The sequence below is a fragment of the Manacus vitellinus genome, unplaced genomic scaffold, assembly GCF_001715985.3.
Source record: "Manacus vitellinus isolate BGI_N305 unplaced genomic scaffold, ASM171598v3 scaffold_3_pilon, whole genome shotgun sequence".
NCBI lineage: Eukaryota > Metazoa > Chordata > Aves > Passeriformes > Pipridae > Manacus > Manacus vitellinus.
Genome location: NW_021940535.1, coordinates 23,596,363 through 23,621,531, shown reverse-complemented (window position 1 = coordinate 23,621,531; position 25,169 = coordinate 23,596,363). Strand labels below are relative to the sequence as shown.

Here is a 25,169-nt window from a genome sequence, read left to right as displayed (position 1 = left end):
TGAACTTGCTCAATTGTCTAAAGTGAAAAATCTATCTGCCTAGATCTAAATAGTACCACAGGAACAGTATTACTCCAACCAGTACATAGTTCCTTTTTCTCAGAAACACAGAAGTGCCAGGTAACAAGAAGAATGTCCATCAAGACTAAGCTTGTAAATCTTGCTGATTTTTAAATATATTTATTTCCTTATTCCCTGCCATTCATGAGTAAGTTCTTGAGAAATGGTAACCAGATCTTCTTCTGTGCTTCAAAAGAACACACATTACTGAATTATAAATCAAGGTGGGATGTGGACTTTTAAAGGGCTGTAGATGTTCTTCCAACATCCCAAATCTTTCAGCTCTTGAAAAGTCTTTCAGGCTGCAGCTGCTTCACAGCAAAATGGCAGCTGAAGTACGCTGTCTACACAAGATTCCACTTCACTTGCACATCCCTAATCCAAGGCAATGCACTGCTCCCTGAATATTGGTGTAATGGATATGCCTAATCTCTAGGGAGCACTGCACCAGAGGCTGTAAACAGTGGCATATTCTCTTCCCATTGCCTTGATAATAACTAGCCCTGCATACTGCAACATCCTCAGGCTACTGCAGCTGAGGAAGAAGGGGCACAGCTGTTGTGGCCACCACAGACACAAATAAGACAGCAGAGCACAATGTACTAAGGAAAGGAAGCCAAACTCAGCCTCTAGGATGACGCTGACTCTCCAAGAGCTGGTTACTCACCTGAGCAGCAGCTATTCCCTCTTCAAGTTGTTGAGCACCAGTTTACATTCTTGGTGCCCAAAAAACAATAGCCTACCCTCAAAGAGAAAGAACACCCTTCTTAAACAGAGCTTAAGGAGAGCACTAATGAGGCTTGGTCCTGACCATAAGGCATGCTTTAGGTTAGCAGTGGCAATAAAAGGAAGGACTGAGCTCTGCCTCTGCCCATCTTAGTCAAGGGGGCATTGCTCAAAGAGTAGTTAAAAGACTTACAAGGGCTAGAGCTGAAGGAAGCCCCAAGAGATAATCCCTCTCCTTCACAAGACCAGCATACTCAGGAGCATTGACTGTGCTAGTACATTGATCCACCTTTGCAAACAAAAGCCCAGGTGTAGAGAAGTGATTGATTGATTGATGTCATTTTAGTCTTACGTATGGGGTGCAGAAAAGGGAGACTTTTCTCCTTGCATGATCCAGGTTGGAGAGAAGAGCTGCCAGAAGAACTCCAATTAGTGAGGAAGCCTGAAGACAAGCCTTTGCCTACATAAAAAGTCAAGTTAAAGGATGTCCTTCAGCATGCTACTCCCAGAGGGTAAGTCCACTGCTATCTGATGAAACGAAAGGGTAGCCAGTATCTGACCTAGTGCTGATCCCAGATCACAAGAGTACCCCATATGTAAAATATGCCACGTGGCCAAGCCCACATGCACACAAAAAACATCATGGAGGCAGACCTTCAAAGTTACCTGCCCTGATAGTTTTCCAAAAATCCTAAAGGCATTAACGAAATTGATTCTAGATACTTCTGAAGTTTGTGCACCTCTTTCTTGCAAAATTACGAAGTCAAAAATAAGAAGATGCAAGAGAACAACGCCTGGACATAAACTCTCAGTGACTTTCTGTATTCTCTGGGCCTTATCTGTGATGAGGTCAGGCTGCTTCACTGAGCTGTTTGCATCACTCCTAGCCTGGTCAACTTCTTTTGGGGTAAGAAGGCTACTCCAGAACTCAATTGAAACAAAAATGAGATAATCAGGTTGACTATCAACCTGTAGGTGTAGTGGAAATACAGTTAGAAATCTTGCATTTATCCACAGAGCTATCCAAAAAGCATTTTCCATTCGGCATACAACAGCAACCTGGGAAGACTCAATCTCTCATCTTGTCAGCTTTATTATTTCAATTAAGCACATGAAACTGTTGCACATATTAAGGCAAAATGGAAAGACTGAACTAAATGGTGCTTGCAGATAAAAGGAAAAATTAGGAATGTAATATGGCCATATTTTTTGCTAGACTCGATTCCTACTTACATGAAACTCCCAGTTTTCAGATGATCAGAATGTGGCTTCTTATAGTACTGTATTACTCATATTCTTATGAGACACTTTTCAGCAAAACGAAAGCAAAACCCCAGTGTTTACTAAAATTCAGAATAAAGCACGCTTGGAACCAAGTGTTTTATTTTCAATATCGTACCTCATGGTCCAAAGGCCACTACAGATTAACAAGTTTTTATATGTTGTACCTTGAACTGAGCTTCTGGAGGTCCAGTGATGATAACCATTCTCAGCTTAGCATCTGGTCCTTCAGCAGGGGCAATCTGGAATGGATAAACATAGCTTTTGGTAGCTGTCTTTTGAAGGAATAGTTTAAAGCCACCTCCTCCCCATTTCGGTCTCACATTCTGTTCAAGAGTGAAAAATTATTCGTTACAGCAGCAGCATCACACTTCAGTCATGACGGGTTTATTCTCTTTAAAGTGCATTAATGAGCCATAATGTAATATGGAGAAACTGGGTAAACCATAAGCAAATTTACTTCTGAAAATTAAAGACATAGCTATTCATCCACATATGGCAGAATCCCACATGCCATTTTCATGTGGCTGTGAGTGATATAAGACATGTAGCCTTCAAAAAGATAAACATGGTTAATAAACTGAGATTCTCATCCCTACTCATTAGCTTGAATGAGTTTTGCTCATTAGCAAAATGTTGCATTCATCACCCTGAGAACAGAAGATCACTTTACTGTTGTAACTAATCGGATCCAAAACATTCCTCTATACTGGACAATGAGTTCACAGTTTCCAAGAGGTTTGTATCTACAGACATGTGTGACCCAAATAAAAATTAAGCTCCACCAGAGCTGAGACAGAGATGCCTGTAGGGTCTTTAGCAGTTCATGTCACCACAACAGTAAAATTTCTGTGGGTGTTGTTCTCAGACTCCAGTGGCATTAAATAATTCAAACTAGCCTCTGACATTCCAAATGAATCTTTTGTTTATCACAACTGACATTTCCATTGTTGCATCTAGTATTACATAGCTGTTTATTGAATGAGCAATATATTAAACACTACAGAATTTCATCTCAGCTGTTGGCATAGGGATGTTATTCATATTTAACAGCTGTAGTTTATTTCAGACAAATTACCAGTCGCCATGCATCATTTTCACTAAAGAATTTTGCTAAGGAAAGTTTATAAAATTATTCATATTGTACCCTAAGATGGAGAAGGCATTATATCATTACATTAAATATGGTTTGCATATCTATTTTTCATAATTTCTGCATTCCAATTGGATATATCTAAAAATACACTAATTTTACAGCAGTACATTTTTATGACATGACGTTGTGGTAAGAGCAAGCACAGACTAAATCCATTCATTCTTTGGAACACAAGTATTTTAAAGGGCCAAAATTTCAAGGCACATTTAGAGGCAACTGACTGAACAGAGCTCAGCCTGAATTGTCATTTATGAAAAGTGGACACTGTAGTTTTTCTTTCAGTCACATCATGTTTTTCTTAGTGAGCACCAGCACCTTTACTGAAATTTGAAGAAAAATATTTTCCATCAAGCCTTCATTATATTTTACATGTGTTCAAATGTTCTGGGACATATCCTGCTTTGCTTTTATCTTAGAATGTCCTGTTCTCAGAAGCTGGGGTAAAACATGGCTGAGGGCTGTGAAAGAAACACATATCAACTAACATTTCAGTTTCTGAAGGGGTAACCTAAGAGTCTTCTGTGTTAATTTTGTCATCTGGTCTTGGAAGAAGTAGTTATATACATACAAATAGTATAGAAGTGGTGAATTTAACTTTGGAAATTAAATAATTTTACATTCCTAACCAGAAAACAACCGATCTTCCATATGCCAAGCCACAAGCTGACAACTTCATACTCCCAAAACCTGTAAGGGTCATCCTTCCATCACAAAAGGCTACTCTGGATAGAATTTATAACTGGGGAGATGACAGTGGGTTCCCAGCTGTAGTACAGGATGGGCAGACAACAGCCCAGAAGTCTCTGCCTGGCTCTTTTACTGAACAATTGAGTCTGATGGAGTCCCTCACTGAGCCTGCATTGCCAAGCAATGACCACCAGCACAAAGACACAACCTGAGCTCATCAACAGCCACATGCACCTCTGAATTGACAGCCTGAACACTGCGGCCCTGTACAGAACCCCTGGGCACCTGCAGTTTTAGTCTTACTTCGTAGCTAAAGAATTGCATCAGATCTACAAAGCTCAGCATGAGCACAATGAAGATGTATAGGGATGTAAAACATTTTCAGCTGTAACAAGCTACAGCACAACTCAAAACAAGTGTTATGCACAGAGACATACTTCCTCCACAGAGTATGATTACTGCAGCTTGGCAAGTTAAAAGTTACTCAGGCAGCACTCCCTCCAACTCTTAGCTAAAAGCACAGATTCCTTGATTCACAATGTATTATTTTGCTCCAAAGTTATGACAAAGGGCAGGTGGTCAACACGAGGGAAGTTCAGGAGCTTTGAATAATTTACCAACTGTCATATTTAATACTTTCACATAGAAGCAAGCATAGTGCTCCATATTGTTCTGCCAGATTACAGATGAAGTTATGTTTTTATTTTAATTGATAAGCACACATGCAACTTCCCAATTTAGCAAGCATATCCTGTATCTGTATAGTTTTGCTAAGACTTAATCCCATTTTCACAAAAATTTCTTTATTTTATCGCTACTAAAGGAACAAAAGACCAGAACTTCAGAAAACTTTTAACTGAATTTCAATTAATACAGAACTGTTAAATGCATTGGGTAGAGAGGTGCCAGCCAGTAGAGGAAGCCTGAGGCCACTGTTAGCCAGGTGCATGAGAAACATTGGAAACTCCCTTTCCACTAAATTGTCTTTCAAGGACCAACTGAAGAACTAGTTTGGACGGGTTCTTGGAGGTCCACGTTGTTTCACATTTCTCTCTCCACCTAGCAGTACCTTCCATACACTGCTTAAGCTTTAGATACAATGGAGAGGGAAAGAGGAAATCCATGTGATATATTATACCTCCATGCAAGACAGATTTGATAAAGAAAAATCCGCACATCTCACCGTCTTCTATTCCATTTTCCTCCTAAAAATATGATTATTAGTGCTCAAGTAACATAAACCATCTGGGTAGTATAACAACTATTTAATACACTGCTCAAAAAAAGGATGGAACTGGGCAGCGTATCAGTTGGTCGACTGATCGGCATTCAGCAAACCACACACAAGACTCATTCATCAGGATCCCCCAATTACTTCGCTCTGCACACTTAGATGAACACCTTCCAAGCCAAGCCCGCCTCACTGGCTTCACCAAGCTCAACTCAACTCGTGCTCCTCTGCCCCTGGACTTCTGGCAGCTCCCTGCCATAGCACTTGCTACACAGGCCACATCTCCTGAGCAAAAACAAAGAGCTGAGAAGAAAATCTTTGCTTTACCTGTGCAGGAAAACGTCAATCTAACAGCACATATAGCTAAACACTGTACTTTTATTTATTTTTTTTTTTAATTTAGGCCAAAACATTATTTTTACAGCACAGAATAGCAGAATAGCCTAATTAAAAGAAAAAAATGCTCAGGTGTTTAGAGAGGATACATGTGGTTACAATGGCATCAGTAGCAGAAAGCCAAGGCCTTCCTACAACTGCGACTGGTACCAACCCCTAACAACACTCAAGATGGATTTCACCAAGAGGTCAACCTCTGCAAACCATCTTTTACATGAAATGTCAATACACAAACAGCTGGATGTTAAACCTGGGTAACAAGGTAAATATGATGTTAAAGAACTGACTGACCCCAGGAGCTTGGAGCACATGGATGATGCTAAAACATGAACGCTTCAGCGTGGAGCCATCTGAGCTTGACAGCCCAGACTGATCCATCTGAAACAGAGCAGGCAGAGCAGTAGGAAACTTCACCTGTGCTGCTGTTTTTAGAAGGGGAATTTACCTCACCAATTTTCACTGTACCGAAAGAAGAAAGCCTTTAAGCACTGCATCATTAAGACGCAAGTCTGTTTCTAAGAAATCAAGACCACCAAAGTAGTTTTCTTTGCACTTATATTTCACACCTCAGGAGACGTTTGAAAACATGCTTCTAATTATCTTGTCTTAAGGAAGATTAAAAGATGATTTATAAACAAATGTACCATTTATCACATCACATTCTAAGCACGGAGTTGGGGAGGATGTTCACGAAAGCACGGCTTGTGCAAACTTGCTAGAAGTGTCATGTAGAATAGACAAAGTTATAGTCAGTGTAATAATACCTTAATAGATGCGCCTGCAAAACGAGAAAGTTGTTTGATGTGCTGTCCCTGCTTGCCAATAATAGCTCCAACTGCCAAGGCTGGGATGAACAGATGAACAGTCTCAGACTCAGGCTGTTGCTGTGGGGAAGAAGGAAAAATGCAGTGAATGTTTTTGAACATTATGAATCAGACTGACAAGAAAACGGGTATGGAACAGGCATGCATGGAAATGAGGGGGAAATCTTATTTCCCCCTGTGATGTCTGAATATTAAGGGTCTGGCTTTTTCTGGGAATCACAGAATTCACAGAACATGATATACAGTTTGAGCCAAAAGAGGATTCTTTCATCTTGTATAAAATACTCGTAATTTTAATGCTTAGAGCTTTAAAAAACAATTGAGGTGTTTGCAAGGCTTTCGCTCTTACCTGTTGCTGTCTGAATTCTCTTCCACATGCAAGACTCTGCAGGTGAGGCTACTACAAGCAGAGGGGCTACAGACTGACTAGGCAAGCTTTATAGTTTTCCTAGTTACATTTTTAATTTTAGATTGTGTTGAGTGCCACCAAAAGCCTCAGAGTTACATATATGCTACAATTTCCTTTGTGTGGGAGTGATCTGGAATGATAGCCAGCTTGAAATCTGCCAGTGATTCCTCCTGTGTAACATTATGCAACAGTTGGAGCCTTGGCAGCAGTCCTCACGCAGGCTAGTAAATTAAACACCACATTAGGAATTCTTCAAAGCAAGAGGACCCTACCACTGCACCCACTGGGTATCAGGCATCACTGCATCTTCCTATTGCTTTCAAGCAGACATCCCAGCTGGAAAGCACAACATAATACTCGAGATCCTCTCTACAGGCTGCATAGCCATGATCAAGCAGCAGGGTTACATATGCCACAGTAAATCATAACTATTTTAGCAGCCCCAGAAGAGCCTGTCTCAGATTAACAAGTATGGACTATGCTACCACTAATCCATCTACTTATCTCAGGGTTACCTCTCAAAATCATTTCACACAAACCTTTCTTTGAACTAGGAGGTATTTAAGACATTACATCTCCTCTTTTAAAGCATTTCTTCCTCTGTGTAGCCCTCTTCTGTATTTTCAAAATCTGTTTTGCTCATCCTCAACAAGACAAAAGCCAACAAGCCCTTTTTGTGCCAAGGTCTTTTAAGACAACACAGACGTTCTCATCCTTGCTTTCTCAGTGCCCCAGCGCAGACCAGCACCAAGCACCAGCAAACAGTGCACATGGGACCAACCACACTCATCTAGCTTTGCTCGCTTGTATATTTGGGTAGGGATACAGACCCAGGTACAGAAGCTCACCAAAGCAGCTTTTTCCATGACATTTTTGGAAAAAAACCCACTATATCCAACACAAAGCAAAAAGCAGCTGCAATCCTAAGAACACTATCTCCCACTTAAAGTTTCAGTAACTTCTTTCAGTAACTGGAAGTGAAGCCCCACTGCATTAACCATAAACTAATCAGAACAAAATGCTTGTTTCCAAGTTCTACCACTTCATTTTTGGTAAATACAAGTCAACTGTAACCTCAGGGGAAACAAATTCCAGGCACAGCTCCATGTACCAGGTGAAGAAACCCCAAAATAGGATATTGAAAATAGAAACACATTCTGCCAGTCGCTTCAGGTGATTACAACAGTTGCACAATTTACCCTGTGTTTTCACATTTACAAGGTATTAGGATTCACAGTCATTTCATGCTGGTTTAAGTCCCTGTTTTCCCTGGATGCAGCCCTCCACACCCATCCTCCCCACTGCCCTGTGTGTTTTGTGGCCAGCAGGATTGCACATTCAGACGATTTTTAAGACGGGCAGTGTGTTCCTGACCTGAATAACCAGAGAGCCACACAAGCAGCAGTCAGGATCAAGGGAGGAAGAAACAACAATTAGGTCAGGGAATGGGAAAAGGTGGGAGCACCCCTTCTAATCTGCCTACAGATCAGTTTAAAATGATCTCAAAACTACACCCTAAAACTACGTATTTGTAGTGAAAGATATCAGTCACTTCAGTATATATGTTAAAAAGACTTTCCAGAAGATTACTCATTTTCTCCTCCTATTACAAACATCCTGAGTGTTTTCATAGTAAGTCCTTTTACATGTTCACTGGGAGTCCAACAAGATTTCCAGTAATTTGGAAATGCTACTGTAGGTACTTGCTCAATCTTACCACTTCAGAGAACTCTTTCTAAATGGTTACAAGTTCATGAGGCATTTGGGTTTTTTCCCAGTTTTGTTGCAAGGACCTATACTAACTGCACCGGGTGTAGAAGCAACCCCTCATTCCAATCCAGACAGCTTAGCCACCTCACTTCCTCACTCATCTCCTTGTGCCCTACCTTCAGTTGTCCACACATGCTTCAGCTCCTGCAAAAGTCCACTGCTGAAGTTCTCCCTTCCACATGCAACTCCAGCCACCCTCTTCCAGCTAAACTTTGAGCTAACACACACAGACCTTCCAGCTAGTTTGCACAACAGTGCTGCAAATCAAATGTGTAACTTGACTTGGGTTTCAAGAATTTAAGCAGTTTCTACCTAAACCCACCTCCAGACACATTTCTGTACCATGGAAACAAATCAAACTTCATTATTTTTGTTTGCATATATTTCCTTCCTTCCCTCTGTTGCCCATCTGTCTGCAGCACAGTTTCCCCCTCTTCTTCCCAAAACTTAATTTCAGGGCATGTTCTTTACTAGATTCAACTTATCACTGAAATTCTTTTCTGCTGCCTCACCCTTAAACATGAAACATGGGCAAAGGCAATGAAAGACAGAAGATGCACATGTGCCTTTCTAAGTGTACAATCAGCTCACTGTAGCATTCTTCCCCCATCCCTCCTTTTGACTTGTTGATACATTTCAACTTCTCTTTTTCCTAAAGGATTTTGTTATTTTTATGTGACTGAGGATCTTTAACATTAAACTTGTATTTTGGTGTAATAGTGATATATGTTTACTAAAGAACAGCAGAGAATGTGGTGATACTGAAATGTTCATATACTCATTTTCAAATTCTTGTCTGGAGAAGCACATTGGCACACATGTATAACCAAATTCATCTCCAGTATAACATGATACCGGATTTAGACAAATCATATCCATTTCTTTACCCACACTGATTTTTAACCACTAGAAAAAACCCACTGTATATCTTTCTTTTTTCTTCTGGCAGAAACCAAGTCTAGCTAAAGCTAGAGCATCATAACACCAAGTTCAAATTATTTTCCATCCACCTCCTTACCCACAATAATTTTTAAATTCTTTTGTATTTACTGGAAGACTATCCTGCAAAAGAAACACATCCAAATATAATGCAATGACTGTACCGCCCATCAATCTTACAGATGCTTCTGGGGATCTTAGAATGGAAGAAAATCAGCTATAATTTAATCTTACCCATGCCATGCCACATAAGTCAAAGAGCTTTCCAGGAACTCCTAGCATGAGTTATATCAGAAATAGATTCCTAGATCTTAAACATATGTTAGAAGCACTAAATTTAGGGAACTGATTTCCCACTCTGTGAAATTTGAGCTTCAATGTTCACTGCCTTAACAAAGCCAAGCTTGTTTAAACATATACTTAAAATTTATAAACTAAAATATACATGTGTATGTATTTTTAACAACAGTAAGGTCTCCTGTACAATTTTCTCCTCTTCTCCATTCACTTTATTTTCCCCCCACACATAAGAAAATATTTTATTCAAAGCCAGCCCAACCCTGGGAACTGACAGAAATGTGGAAAGAAAACCTTCTAAAAGTAGTAACTTAGCTTCACCAAATATAGTCCATACATCCACCCTAATTTGCAAGTAACCACATCCAGTATCTGTGATGCACAGATCACCTCTTCTGCCTCAGCAATATTTGTGATACGAACTCATGAGTAGTCCAACCTAACCAGAAAAGTTTGTCTCGTGTAGCTGTGGCACACAGATGACACTGCAGTGTTCACACAGATGGAAAATCTATGTTGTTTTGGGGTAGGTTGGTTTTTTGTGGGTTTGTTTCGGGATTTTTAATTCCAAGAAGAGTTCCAGAAACAGAGATTTTTTTAGATATAAGAAACAGATTCTTCGAGAGCATGGAGACAAGAAACAATTAATTCAGTTCATAAACAGCTAATAATACTTGCTTTGTTTCTACAAAAATCAGTCTGCTTCAGTCACAAAACAGGCTTGATAAGGAATTTTTGTCTATATCCAGAATACTTAACTAATGAAAACAATTTTAAATGCTGGTTTTGTTCATTGATTAGATTCCAATTTCCATCCAAGTGTTGCCTGATGAAAATCAGAAGTTAAAAATTAATCAAGCAAATAAGAAAAGCACCACTCATCATTTTTTAACAGAAAATGGAAAAAAAATACACTAAGCAAAGCAAATGGCAAACTGCATATTTGTATAAATACAAAGACATATTCACTCTGTTAGCTAAGAGTAGCTGTGGTGGTACAGAATACACACTAAGGCTTTTAGAAAGGTAACCAAAGTACACATGTAAAATTTGATAAGTCAACTTAAATCAGATTTCATGCTTGCTCATTTAAATAACAATTGAAAACAGTGACCTAATGCAGAGATGTAAATCAATCTACCCCACTGGATGACACTAAGCAACTGCTGCTGCACACCATTGGCTCTAATATTTTGCACTAGTCCAACACTTTTTCCTGGAGCAGCTTGGATACACCTCCTTCCATACCTCCTGCAAGTCCCTGAGCACCAGCCATCTGTCCCTAGCCTAACAGTCCATGCCAACTATTTTTTTTATTTTTAATTTTTCCTTTCAATTGCCACCACCTCCATCCAAGATCTAGATTAATCTGCTCCTAAATCCTGTCACCCCTCTCTGCTTCCCCATTACACTGGGCTCACCTGGAGCCCCTGCACTGCAGGTAGCATCATGATGATGCTCTTCATTCCAACCAGACCCTGCAGCCCTACAGAAGATTTTCCCAGGCCAATCATTTCTCTGCTGCCAACCCTAGCACATTGTATTTAACTCTTAGCAAACCACCTTAGCACAGCCATCATCTTTTGGTTTCCAGAACCTCAGCAGGAGTGAGGCTCTTTCTCCTCCTTGGGATATTGCCACATGTCCTTCAGCACAAGGGCTATTGCTTCACACCAGAGCTAGAAGCTGAGGACTCCCACTCAAGAAAATTTGCAGGTTCACTCTTCTTTCTGCAACTCTTGCTTGCAGGGTTAGAAAGATCTGTAGAGACCAAATGCCCCTAGGATAAGGTTATCATAACATTTCTCTGCCATCTCCTGATGCATCAGTCCTACAAACTGCCCAAAAATCACACAGAAGGAGAGCTTTCTCCCTTACCTGATAGATTGTTAGAAGAAAAATCATTCCTTCTCATCTCACACTTGGGTAATAGCCAAAGCATGGCCAGGCAAGAATGAAAACTCAGAAAAAGAAAGCTATGATCCTCTAGGTAGACAGTGACAGGTAAAAAAGTAGGTCCCAACTACTCGAGCTGGGGGAGTGGACATTCTATTTGGGGAATGGTATTTAAAAAAACTGAACCAAAAAACCAAAAACAAACCACAAGACAAAACAACTAACAATACACAGAAAAACCAAAGGAGTTTTGCCTCCTCAGTTCTTCCCTCCTCTTTTGCTTTCAGCTGATGCTCCTGCTAGGTCAGTCCACAGCTCCCTCAGTCAGCATGAGTGTGTGATCCCACCCACTGCAGAGCTCGTTAGGGGGCACGTTTGTTATTTATAAAGTTCATTTGAGAATTAATCTCTGTCTTTTTCTGCAAGCCTGCCAATAATACAAAATTTTTCCAGTCGTGCGTTCAAGTGCGTCCATAGACCCCTTGCTCCATCAAACACATGTGGTTGGTAAATCCATGGCAACATTTGGGATAAGGCTATAAATCTTTAAAAATATTGTACCCACTGAAGTAAATACGATTTTTATGCCAGACATCAATGGGAGCAGAATCAGATCTTTGCTAGCTTCTAAGCCTGTTACGTTTCATGTTGCCAATTAATTACCTTAGGATGAGACACTTATTTTAAGACACAAAGTCACATTAGCCATCTCAAGTCAGAATCAGGTTTTTTAAGTTGTGAGGGAAATAATTTAAAACCATTTTAAGACTGCATTGAGAAGTCTCAGACAACATTTGTCTACCATCTAGCCTAGTGGGCTACTGGTGTGTTTTGGGGTTTTTTAATAATAAACAAATCCACTTTGTGAAGTAAACATATACAGACAGTAGGTAACAGCATTAAAAAGCTCTCTTTTGCCATTCTCCCCCTTCCCAACCACCATGATCACCATCACCAAGACAAGGCAGACTTACAGACAATTTAGTCTTCAGAATACCCTGAGTTTTGTCAGAAAGTGAGGTATCATTTTATTCAAACCCTGTACCAGACACAAAGCCAAAATTTAAACCATGTTTTTGCAATGCACTCTGAAGAATTAGTCTGGCCTACAGCTATATTAAATGTTCTTATTTAGTAATAAAGACTTGCAGCAACAGGAAACCAGCATTAAGCCAAGTATCCTTGAAGACATCTAGTAGGATTCAATGCATTAATAAGAAATAAGCTTTAGATAATGGTGAAAGAAATCCTACTGCATTCATTTTCCAATACTAATGCTATAAATTTAAGCCTCTGTTGGAAACAAGAGGCTCATTAAGGACAACTTAAAGTCTTAGTAGACAGGTCTAACATGGTTCACAGTTTTACAACATCCTTGCAAATACCTTGAGTCACCATCTTGTACATCAGCTGAAGTGGTGCTGCCAGTGTAGATCATCAAACCATAGCCTGAGCTCCCCCACCCTCCAAGATTTTGGATTTATTTTGACCAGACTGAAGTCCATGCTGCAAGTCTAAAGCTTTCTGCCATATTCACTGCCTAAAAAGCCAGGGCAACAATCAGAAGGTAATGGAGTTCTTCACTGCTGACTTCAGTCACTCAAGAGGTAGTAAAACACAACTTAAAAGAAGCAATGCATATTTTTAACTTTGATCTGCACACCCTGAAGCATTGCCCATTTTCCCATAGACAAACTGTACAGCCACCATCCTCCCAGGGTTTCACCTTCACATGAACCCCAGGTTAATGCAAAATGCAGGAGCAACAAGGATTTCCAAGTATGGCAAGAAACTCCCCCATACCCGCTTCAACATCACACTTGCAGAAACTTTCTACTGTGGTCAGGAGCTCCACCACCTCCCTCCACTGGGTCTGTGTTCTGGGCTGGGAATCTGTTGTGTTCAGATCAGAGCTGGCTCCCCTTTGCCATCTAAGTGTTACTGCTGCATTAGGTAAGAAACACGTGTCACTAGGTGAACCGAGAACATGACCCTTTCTGAGACACACAGCCTATGGCAAGGCCATGTAGCTGTACCTCTCTCCTCAGCAATCAGTCCCAGACCCCCAAAAATTGTGTAGGAGTCTTCTGGCTGTCCAGTTGAGCTGATCCTCTCCTCTTGGTTGAAAACTTAAGCAATTACCCCTGTCTGCGTTTCCAGTTTGGGAGCTACTGCATTTAAACACCTGAAATTCAAAGACAGCTTGTTATCACACAGTGGTCAAGAGTGAGATGCTAGTAAAATCCTTTCACTTAGTACTACTCACTCCACCTCTTGGCTCTTAAATTTAGCACTTTCCATCACCATCACCTTTTACCTGGTAAGACATGGGAATCTCCTCAGACTACTAGAAGTCACAGTAGTCACAGGACCACACCTATCAGAAGCGTTTCCCACATGAGAGCCTAGCTAGGAACGAGGGGGTAGAAATCACAGAAGCAGAGAAGGAATGTTTTCTGGCAGGCTGGTTATAAGGCATTTCACAAGCAGGAACTGGTCTGACATATTTCTGAACATGGCATGAACTTTTTGTTTTTGCAAAATCTGACTGGCCACAATGCCAAAAAAAGCAATCTGCCACCTTTTATTCTGAATAGACAGCCAAAAGCAGAAATCAACACAAGGAACAGATTGTGAAACTACGTAAGCAGTAATTTTGCTGGTCATTTACAAGCAGCAAAACACAGGTATTCAGAGTTGCAATGCTGTATGACCACCAAAACAAGAAGTGTATGTATAGAAACACTTCCATTTTAAAAATCATAGCTGTAACACAGGAGCCACATGGGTGCTCCAAGCTCACAGAAGCTGCCCAAGAAATCAGTGGCTTTGGAAGACACAGGTAGTCATCAGCTCTGGTTTACAAAGACACTGCTCTCAGATTCCATGACAGCTGCCAAAAAAACAGGTTGTGTAAACACAGAAAGATCACTTATTTTTCCATCATGTTGAACTAACAAACAAACAAGAGGTGGAGCCAGATACAAGAGAACAAGGACTTGACCTACTTTTGTTTCTGGCCTGAAGGAGCTCAGTACACTCCAGTAACAAAATATTTGGCACCCCGAGGAATTAAATTTCCCATTTAGTTTAACATTCAGAAGGTGCTGAGCCTGGTACTTAAGAGCTTGAGAGTCTGAAGTGCTCCAGGGAACACAGATTATATCTTCCCACAATGAGAATCTAGGAGCACAAAACCAAATTCTTAATTCTCTTGTTCAAAGAAACTACAAATATCTCTACAAGTATTCAAATCCACAGAGGAAGACATTTTTATTTTAAAAAGCATGGATTAGTAGTTAGCAAGTGATGTTATTTGCAGTATGACAACCTCAGACTGTAAAAGACCTACCATTGACTTGCCAGATCTTTGTACATCATACGGTGACATTTTTGCTTCCCTCACAGGGGGATGGTCCATCTCTAGAGGCAGAATAGTTTGATTGCTTTGGACATGGGTCTCTGCCAACACAGCATGGCAGGAGCAGGAGAGTTTCAAGGCAATGGGAGAACCAACCATTTTTTCCACAGGGTAGAACAACTCCATACTGTTAGGCACCATGGAGTGAACATCTTAGTTGTCAAAAAAATGCATCATTAATGAATTTAAGAAATTAATCATTGAGAAAGGTCTATTTCAAGGCACTGAGGTTACAGTCTTCAAAAGAAGTCTAATTAGCAGGTAGATTTCTTTGGTCAGACAATGCTGTTGCCCTGTAGTGCCTTTCTCAAGATGGTATGTGCTGCACGTGTATGGTTTTAATTTCACTGATAAAACTACTTTATAAGAACACCAGCAAATCCTTCTTCACTCCCCAAAACCAGATCCTCTTTTGGCTGCAGCATAGCTCCTCACAAAATCATCTACTGCTTAACAAGCTAGCCAAATTAGGGCAAAGCCACTTATGACTACACACATTATAGATGTACAGACATTACTACCTTTGGGTAGGTCAGACGTAACAGTTGCAAGAGCTAATCCTATCAAACCCAGACATCCAAAGGAGCCCAACTCCACCAAGTAAGAGTCAAAGTACCTGGAAACACAGGACAGTTTTTCCTCTTCCTTGTCTCTCTCATCTATGCTCAGGGCATCAAATGAAGGCCCTCAATGAAGCAATTTTTCATTTTAAATTACTTTTCTTTCCTGCCAAAAGCATAATACAGTTATTTCTTCTCTTACTTCTATGCATTATAGAAGATGTCTTCTTTACTATTATAAGAAAATTGCTGGAGATTAAAGAAGGAATCTTTCTCTTGACCACAACATCTTCTAAGGAGAAAGTTTTCCATTGGCATGTTCCTCACCTGCAACAAAAAGCTTCAAGAGATGGCAAAAAGAATAAAGGAAAGCAACCTATCAGCTGTGCTGTACAAGACTTTGTCATTAGAAAAAGGTGGTTTCGTTTTTTGGTTGTGTTTACTGTAGGAAGCTACCTTTTTTTTTTTTCCTTTCCTTTTTTCCCCCTCCCTTCCTAGAAGTCTCTACGCATATCACATGACCTGAAAATTAACTGTGAAGCTAAAGAAAAGGTTAGAAAGAGTGCTTTTTGAAGGTAGAGCTTCAAAAAGCTACAATGGTTATGCAAAGAGACCAGCAGAGAAAGCAGTCCCACTGTGAGTGGAGGAGTGTCTCTTCACCTTAGCTAACTTTCACAGGGCATAAGTTCAGCTGTCTCTTCCATGACCTTACAGATGCAGGAGAGCAGCTAGTATGAACTTCTCCTGTGGAGAAAAGCTGTCTACTTCTCACCTTACTTTTAGTTTATTTGCCATGCCATAAAGAGAATTAATTCTACTGCCCTGTTTCAGCACATTCAAGGGCAGGATGAGGTCTCCACATAGGGTCTTCCCCCATACTCTTGGAATGCCAAATTTCAGACCCAAAGGCTACAAAAGAAATGCAATTGTATGTAAAATTAAACATGCAGAGTTCCAGTTGTAAAAGGAAGGATGGTGCAACCCGCTTAACCCAGTAGTTGGGCCAAGTGCATTAAACTGTACACAGCTGAACTTTAAGATAAGGATTTCTTATTTGTTTGGAGCTTTAGAACAAACTTCTATTCTTGAGAGACAAGTATGTGCATATTCTCCCCACAGTTCAGAAGACAGAAGCAACAACTCCATCAAAACAGCTTTGAGCAGTACAACACTACATCTGAAGCAGTTTGGCTGGGATACTTGTTAAAACATTTTTTGTGGCAACATATCTTCTAAAAAAAAAAACAAGCACAGGGCATATTCACTTTTACTCTTCTCCTCATACAAGTCCCAATGCTTTGTGCAGGTGCTCAGGTCATGACACTTTGTTATGAATGACAGTGGGCAGACTAATGAAGCTCTTTGCAACTGTGTCAGAACTGCAACACACACGAGCATTGAAGTGCAGAGCTAAGGAGAAAGATTTAAGGGTAAACAGAAAGTGATGGTTTCTCCAGGCCCAAAAGCAGCTGGACAAGACATCAGCTACAAATAGGCACAGAAAAGCTACTGGTCCTTAGTATGGTCACACAAGGGCATACATCGATCAAAAAAACACCACTAGTTTGATCATCACCAGGATCACAAGAAGAAAATCTGATGGCAAAAAGAATCTTTAACTCCTAGTATTTTTAATTTATCCTACTTCTTCCTCAAACCTTGAAACATTTAAATGATTCCTAATGTTTATCTGATTTGTCTTTTAGGAGTCCAGAGTAATATAAACAGATCTTGGACTTTTGCAAATAGAGAGAGAAAAATTCAGAAATTGAAACAATATACAATTCCATTGCATTCCTTTTAAATGATGCACAAAACAAGTGCTTTAAAAACAGGGAAACAGAGTTTGGACTCCGCCAATTATACAATTGCAATATCAACAACTATTGCTAGCAAAAGGTAAAAATACAAAAAAAATGGATGGTTAGCCTGCACTAGATGTGGTGCTCAGACAATGTTAGCCACATGCAATAGACATGTGCACACATGCATGTTTGTATCTGTAAACAGAAAAGTACCCAGGACAACTTGTGCTTTCCTGTGTGGACTCTACTGCCAGGACAAAGTAAAGCAACACCAAGATTCTTAGGGAGACAGAAACTGCATCTCATTAGATTAGATGAGACTTTGGTGTTATACACCAGTGTGAACCACCATGGAGATGGACATAGAGAATAAGATATCACATGGAAATCATTCTCCTGAGTGTGACCCAGTCCAAGGAGCTAAATGTGAACTGGTGTTTGACAACATCTCCTAAGTTAGTGACACTGGACTGTACCTGAAGCAGCTGGAGAACAGTGTTCATGCTCTTGTCAAATAAGCCTTATAGGTTTGCATGAAGAGGGATAGGATGAAGCATCACACACATTAGCACAGCTAAACCCACATTAATACAACTAAACCCAACTACTCAGTCCCAAACTCCTGAACATTCAGTTTTAGGAATACTTGGCTCCAGCTGTATGTATGGGTGTTCAGACCTGACACTAAGCTCTGGCACTTTAACAAGATCCTAGATCTGCCTACTATGTAGGTTTTTCATCTTTACACCCATATAAAAAAACAGCAGCAGAAATGCAACAGACACTTGTTTCAATAATTAGGATGACACCTCAGTTTCTTCGGTAACAAGTCCTGCAGAGGGTCATAGCAATATTTTGTCACTAGAAAACAGTACATATGAGGGATCAGCTCCATATGGTAACTGCTGCAAATGCCCAAAGTTCAACCACCTACCTCTTCTGACCCAAGGGAGAGCCACTTGTGAGTCCATGCCCACAAGGTGAAGAAAGGGTCCATACAAAGATATTACAACGAAAGTTTCATAACCTTCAGGCACATCACAGTGGAGTCTCAAGGCTCACTATGTGGTTTGTAAGCACACAAACAGAATTCAACGACATTTGGATGCCAAGAGGCCCCTGACGATGGTGTAGCTGAAATTGCCAAGGAACACACCTTTCCTCAGTTGAACAAGCAGGAGACAAGGGAAGAGCCACCCATGTCCAGTCTGGACAAAGCAGCAAAATTCACACTACACAAAAATAAGTGAGACAGCAGCTTGTTATACCTTATACCCTGGTGCCAGCAGTGTTTTCAGAAAGGATTTTCAGCTGACTGAAAGGGATATCCTCAACGTCAGCTAACCAGTGCTCCCAAGCATAAAAGAACATCCACTCAAAACAAGCTAAAGGGACTTAGGTTGCTCAAACACTTTTGCCAGAACAAGGAAATTGTTAGCAAATAGCTCAAAGGTAAATGGACATAAAGTCTCCTTGCAAGTTCTTCATTAATGTTTCTTCTAAGACCTTTTTTCCCTGAAGCCTCTTTTAGTCACAGATTTTATTTAAATCCCTCACGTGCTTTCCTAGATCTCCCTCCATGTTTACCTTTAGCATTTCAAATTGTTTCCTTTTCTCCTTCAAAATACAGCCAGACTTTTCCCCCCCCCCTTTCTACTTCTGTATGACCCAATAACCTATTTAATTAGTGTCTGAAAAAATTGTTCTACTAGAGGAAAAAAAAAAGAGGAGAGTAAAACTCAATTACAGAAAATTAATTCACACAAGGTTTAAAAGTCTTCAAAATGGAAGTTTTGTTTTCTGAACAACTGCATCCATTAAAAGAATAGACTCATAATTTTCCTTGTTTTCTCTCCCCAGAGAGGGACAGGCACTCCAAGGAATCTGAGGGGCTAACTTGCCTGAAGTCCACAGAACCACCTTCTCTTTTCCAAATACGGTCACTTGTAAGTACAAAAAGGTGAGATAGTTTCAATTATTCATGTTCAGTTCTTCAAATTGTTAATTTGTTTTAGAAGCCCATCGTATCAGGTTCAGGGGCTGTATTGGTACCACCCCCAACCTCCACAAAAGCTGTCAGAGTTTATCTCTTTTTGCATGTTAGCTTGTCACACATCTAGACTATATGGAATGAAAGCTTTTTCAGAAGACTGAGCATGAACAGAAGCAAGGGAGTTCAGACAGTGTGGTCCTTCCAGATGCAAAGTTTCTACAGTTTTGCACAACAACACTTGTTTCTTGATGCCTTTTACCAGATGTTGCCACTATTCTATGTCCAGAACCCTGGAAATTGCCAGAGATCTTAGCAGGCCAGAAAAGGTGCATCTGGGGGGGGATAAAGGTGCACTAGCAACAGGGGGACAGACAAGAGTAATCACCAAATTCAGCGTTGTTTAGGTGCATATTTAAAGCAAAAGCAAAAAGAATCACAACAGGGGGAAAAGGTGGAAAAGAAATGAAAATAAACCAAGTGATGAACAGAACTGTGGGCTTACAGTATGCATCTCAAGAATAGCAAAGTAGTTTGTAAATCTGAAGTAAAAAGAAAGGAAAAGCCACACTTTTCATTACCACTACAGAAAGTTATATACTGTTAACAAACCACATCCTTTCTCTTAAGAAAAGAAGAAATAAATTGAGGCAATCCATTATCAGAGATAGCATTTTATATAATACAATGAAGCAGAAACCTGCAGTTTAGTTTAGTCTGCCAATCTAATTGAAGTGCAGAAGGACTGGGAGAGAATTTGTCATAAATAGAGGCTCTACTATTAACAATAAAATAACTAAGTATAAACATATTTCCATTGTACTCTTCATTGAAGCACTTTTTTCTGATAAAGCCACTATTATACTCAATATAGTTCATAATACCAAAGTTTTTCATTCCCAGAAACAATGCTATGAGTGCGGAATTTTTCCTGTACCTTGCAGAGACTTTTTCTTGGCTTCTTCCTCTGGGAAAAATATTTAGGCAACAACTACCCTTTAGTGCAATGTAACTTGAGTTATTTGATAAAGTTCAGTGTGCTATTTTTTTAATTCATGAATAGTCTCAGACTTAGCTCTCTAGATGTCACTGCAGGGCAAAGAAGGGGACAAAGTGAGCCACAGCAGAGTTTGTAAAGCTCTCTCATCCACTTGTTAGAGTTGCTCTGAAAATTCACCTTCCATTGAGCTGCTAACAACCATCACCCCCAGAAACAGGGAAGAGATGAAAATCACCTTCTCTGTGTAATGAGGTAGTGCTTTGCTATTCAAGAAAAGAATCTCAATTCCAGAAAGACTCTGGAGCTTTCTGATATAAAAAATTATCTTCTGCTCCATAGCAAAAGACCTCATTATCATTACTAATCAGCACTGAATTTGAGTAAGATTCTATTGAACTTTTTCACATATTTATTAGAGAGCAAAGTGGCAAGTAAATCACAGCTTTCTGGCGATTAATCCATGTAATTTAAATCCTATATATTTCGCAGTACTGTATTCAATAGGGCTTGTACACTTCTAAAATTGCTACATTTGAACAAACATTTTAGCTGCATATAGATTCCCACTTTATGACAAGAGATCATTTCTTTCCATATCAACAAGAATAAACTTGCAGACTAGCATTATTAATTGAAAATTTCATTAATTTTTAAATTCTATTTTATACGAGATTTCTTTCTGTAATAATTCAAATTCTCTATAAAATAGGTTCTACCACTTCTCTAAGAAACACTATTTTCTGGTTTCACTGAGCATTGCACTAAACGAGCAGTGACCGCCTGCTCCCGACTGCAGCCACATGAAGCTTTTCAGTGTGCAAGCAGGAAGACAAACATTTGGAACAGAACACAGCACCAAAACACTATTCCCAGATTTTTCAGGTAATTTGGCAAAAGATGCAGCAATCTGCTCAGTTTTGAACAGCAGCATCGGACAGATTAGTATCACCATCCACTAACCATCCAAAATCAGAGCTTCCCTTACCCCAAATGGTGGATATGAAGCAGCAGCAGCAGCAGATGCAACACTCACTGCGGGAGGTGGTATTCCTGAAGAAGAAGGTGGGAACAGACCCAAGGCATTCAGATTTAATCCAGGAATTAAATGTGCTTGAAGCTGCAATGGCAGAAGAGTTATTTAAGATTTACAGTCCTGGTTATTAACTTAAATAAAATCTGAGTTGACATAGTCTATCAACCTTTTGGGATGTTATTTAAAAGAAAATTCATCCCCATTACTCCAAGAACTCTGCTTCAAACCTATTTCCCAGACACATGCACAGACCAATAACATTAAAAACATGTAGTAGGAAAGACATCTGGCAATCACTTGCTACAATTTAGTAAGTGAAATATATTTCAAACTCTATGGCAAGACACCCAGATAATAGTACAATTTACCTTCAGAGTGAACAAAATTATCAGAAAAATAATAATTTTGGCCTTATACTAAAAAGACAGTCCTGTGGAAACAGAAGGATCATGCACAAACCCTGACTTTTCATACTCTGGGGACATAGATACATGACACTATAATCCCATCCTCCTTCCCCTATCCTTTCCCTCACACTCCTTGCAAAAGATGAAGTGAGATACCTCCAGCATTTGCTGGGAAAGGATCAGCTGTAAAGTTGCACGCCTCTTGCTTGACCACAGCTGAGAATAGTGGCAGCATCATACAGTAAGGAAAATTCTGTTGTCAGTGATACAAAACTTTTCAGTACCCTTTTCCAGATAATTGCCCAGTAACATGAATATACTTTAGAAATACCTCAGACAGATGCCATCTCAAACCATTAAGATAAGTCACCAAAAATCCCAAAACTTCACCAACTCTAAAACTACCCTAATCACTACAAACTAAACTTTAAATCCATACAGTAACAAAGGCAGGTTTTGGCTTTCCACATGTTTGCCAAACAGCAACACAGTCTCTAGCTCACCCCATGTTATATGAACACAGTTTCTAGCTCACCCTGCTTGTTATGTGAAACAAAAATGCACCACAATAAATTACTTCATGTCCTCATGTGTAGTTTATGTCCTGCAATTTGCTTAGCATGGGAGGCAGGGGGGAAAAGCGGGAAGAATATTCTCCCTAGTCAGTAGGAAAACCATGAACACACATTTCTAGAAAATCAGGACTACTGTAAACTGAAAAATATTTTCAATCTAATTCTAGACCATAAGATTTAGATACACATACACAAAAAGCTCTTCATAACTTATCATAAGTCTCAATCATTTCTCAATATGCATTAGTAATACTTTGGTAAACTAATGAGATATGTTGTTTTCATTACATAAGATCCAATCATCTTCAAATAGCTAAATGCCTTTATCATCTATATCAAGAAAAAACTTTTCATAAAGCCTTCTTAAATTAAATAATTGAAAACAGGAGAGATCCTTCTTCCATACATATGAAGAAACTGTGAATCACTACTTCATAAAACATGCAAGGTAGAGCACACAAACCACAACACCACAAACACACCTTCCTTCACGTTTTTGCAACAAAAAAAAAAAAGTGAAATGGTCATTCATTTCCTCAATCTGAATCAAGTTATCAGTTCCCCCACTCAAAACCAACCAGAAAAGGCCTTCATTAAAATAACATACATGTATAAATAAATAAATAAACACGTGCCCACACTCCCACAAATTAATAAAAGAGGCAACAGAGGCTGCAACAGGAAAATTCTGATATTAGGAAAAAAAATTCACCATGAGAATAGTGAGACAGGGCACAGATTGCCCAGAGACACTGTGGGCTTTCTATCCGTGGAGATGTTCAAGAGGAGACAAATCCCTACACAACCTAGTTTAACTTGGAAGTGGGGCCTATATTGAATAAACCCCCTGCTGGGCCAAGTGACCTCCAGGAGTCCCTCACACCTAAATCTTTCTATGGTTCTAGTTTCAGAAAGAGACCACACCATAAGAAAACTCACATTCATAGCAGCAATGTCATTTTCATAGGACTCCCTGATTTTCTTCATAATTTCTTCCTCGGCCTTGGCACAAGTCTCAATACTGCCTTTAACTGTAATGGTCCTTTCCGGATTATAGAGTGTCAAGTCCTGCAATCTGCAAAGGAAACAGAAGCACAGTTAATTAGCAAACAAAAAGAGGGTAATCCACGTTTATCATTCAAGAGAAATGACACCCGAGCGTGTCAAGTTTGCTCTCCAAAGAACCATAGAATCAATTCATAACAGGGCTCAAACAGAGAATCTGGAGAAACTCTGTCCTCCTAGGAAACACAGCAAACTACCACAGTGAGGTTTGGCATGAGATGGTTGAGACATGCTTAGGTGCTATGCAAAATGGAGACCATCACACTGTGTAGGAATGCAAGCAACATTCTGCTTCACGCTCCACATCAGCCCTACCAACAGAGAGGGCTTCAGACACTTTAGACACCCCATGAACACAGACCATAAGAAACTTTCTTTCTGTGAGAACTATAGTGTATTCCTTAAGGATGGAGGGGGGAAAATGCCCAACCCTCAGTGAAACTGCAGGAGAGCCTCCAAATACTCAAAATGGGAAAAAGGAAAGCTGTGTGCAAGTCATTTGCTGCAAAACGCTAGTAACTCCCCTGGGAAAACAAAAGGGTGACAACATTAAGCGAGTGCTTTATTTGGTAACAAATGCTAACTTCCTATGGTAAAATGGAATAAACAAACTGGGAAGCCATGGCATATCCATACACTGAGAAACGGAAAAAGGGGTGAAGACAAAAAGTTCAGAGCAAGATGCAGGAGTGAGGAAGCCCGTGGCAGAAAGTAGAGAGGAAGCAGAATGCAAGGCTTTGCTTTCTTGCACAACAGGTAGCATAGCAACCTGCACATCTCAACTGAACAGTGGCAAGCACAAAATGCATCCACAAAACAGGCCTTAAGTTTCCAGCGCAAAAGCCTCAAGTTACTGTCTCAGGAAGGAAAGTGATGGAAAATACCCCAAAGAAGAACGGAAATGCTTTCCCAAACCATCTGCCTTACTTTACATTTATAGACAAGCTTACAAAATAGCCTAAATGAAGAGATCAGGAGAAAGACTAATTGGATAGAGCAAAATCAGTGGGCAAATATGCTCTCTTTACGTATCGATTATATCAGGCGACTTCATGGGGCTATTTCAGGCATAGCATGACAAATACAATCTTGAGACCAAGATTTTAGTGCAAATAAACCATTAACTTACTAAATTAAAAAAATACTGTGTTTACAGACAATATGTTATTTGTGTCACCATCAATAAAGACAAGTTGATTTCACAGAATGAAGACTGTTATCCCAGTTACCCTGTACACATTTTTTTCCTTTAAGCAATAGCATTAACAGTCTGAGTACTGTTTGCAAACAGAATATTTATGCCAGCCCAATTAAGAGAGCATGCTGGCCTTACATAATCTATTATTGAAGCACACATTTCATTTGTTTCTCTTCCTTACACTAGTTCCATAAACACTTACACACCTTTAAGGAGGGCCTCAGGTTCTTTCACCCAAATTTGATTTCCTCTTTTTGAAGAGCCACATTCACTCCAAACTTCCTTGTCCTCATTTGAGCTATTTTCTGCTGTACTTTTTTTGTCTCCTGCATGTATTCACACCCCTTCATCCATCTTCATGTGTCTTCCAAACTTTTTCCCCTCCCTACAGCCTATAAGCCTTATTCTCACCCTTTCTGGATAAAGCCAAACCCAAGATGCCC

At 39.8% G+C, this 25,169-nt stretch overlaps 1 protein-coding gene across 1 annotated transcript in view; it reads right to left on the bottom strand.

Moving 5' to 3' along the window:
• IGF2BP3 (insulin like growth factor 2 mRNA binding protein 3) overlaps window positions 1–25,169 on the bottom strand; it is a 43,199-nt gene that overhangs the window by 5,591 nt on the left and 12,439 nt on the right. Inside the window, exons 6-9 of the mRNA XM_029961793.1 lie at window positions 23,403–23,538; window positions 21,434–21,565; window positions 6,302–6,421; window positions 2,235–2,309 (exon numbers count right to left, since the gene is read on the bottom strand). Coding sequence (XP_029817653.1) covers window positions 2,235–2,309; window positions 6,302–6,421; window positions 21,434–21,565; window positions 23,403–23,538 — 463 coding nt within the window. The remainder of the gene's footprint in view (window positions 1–2,234; window positions 2,310–6,301; window positions 6,422–21,433; window positions 21,566–23,402; window positions 23,539–25,169) is intronic.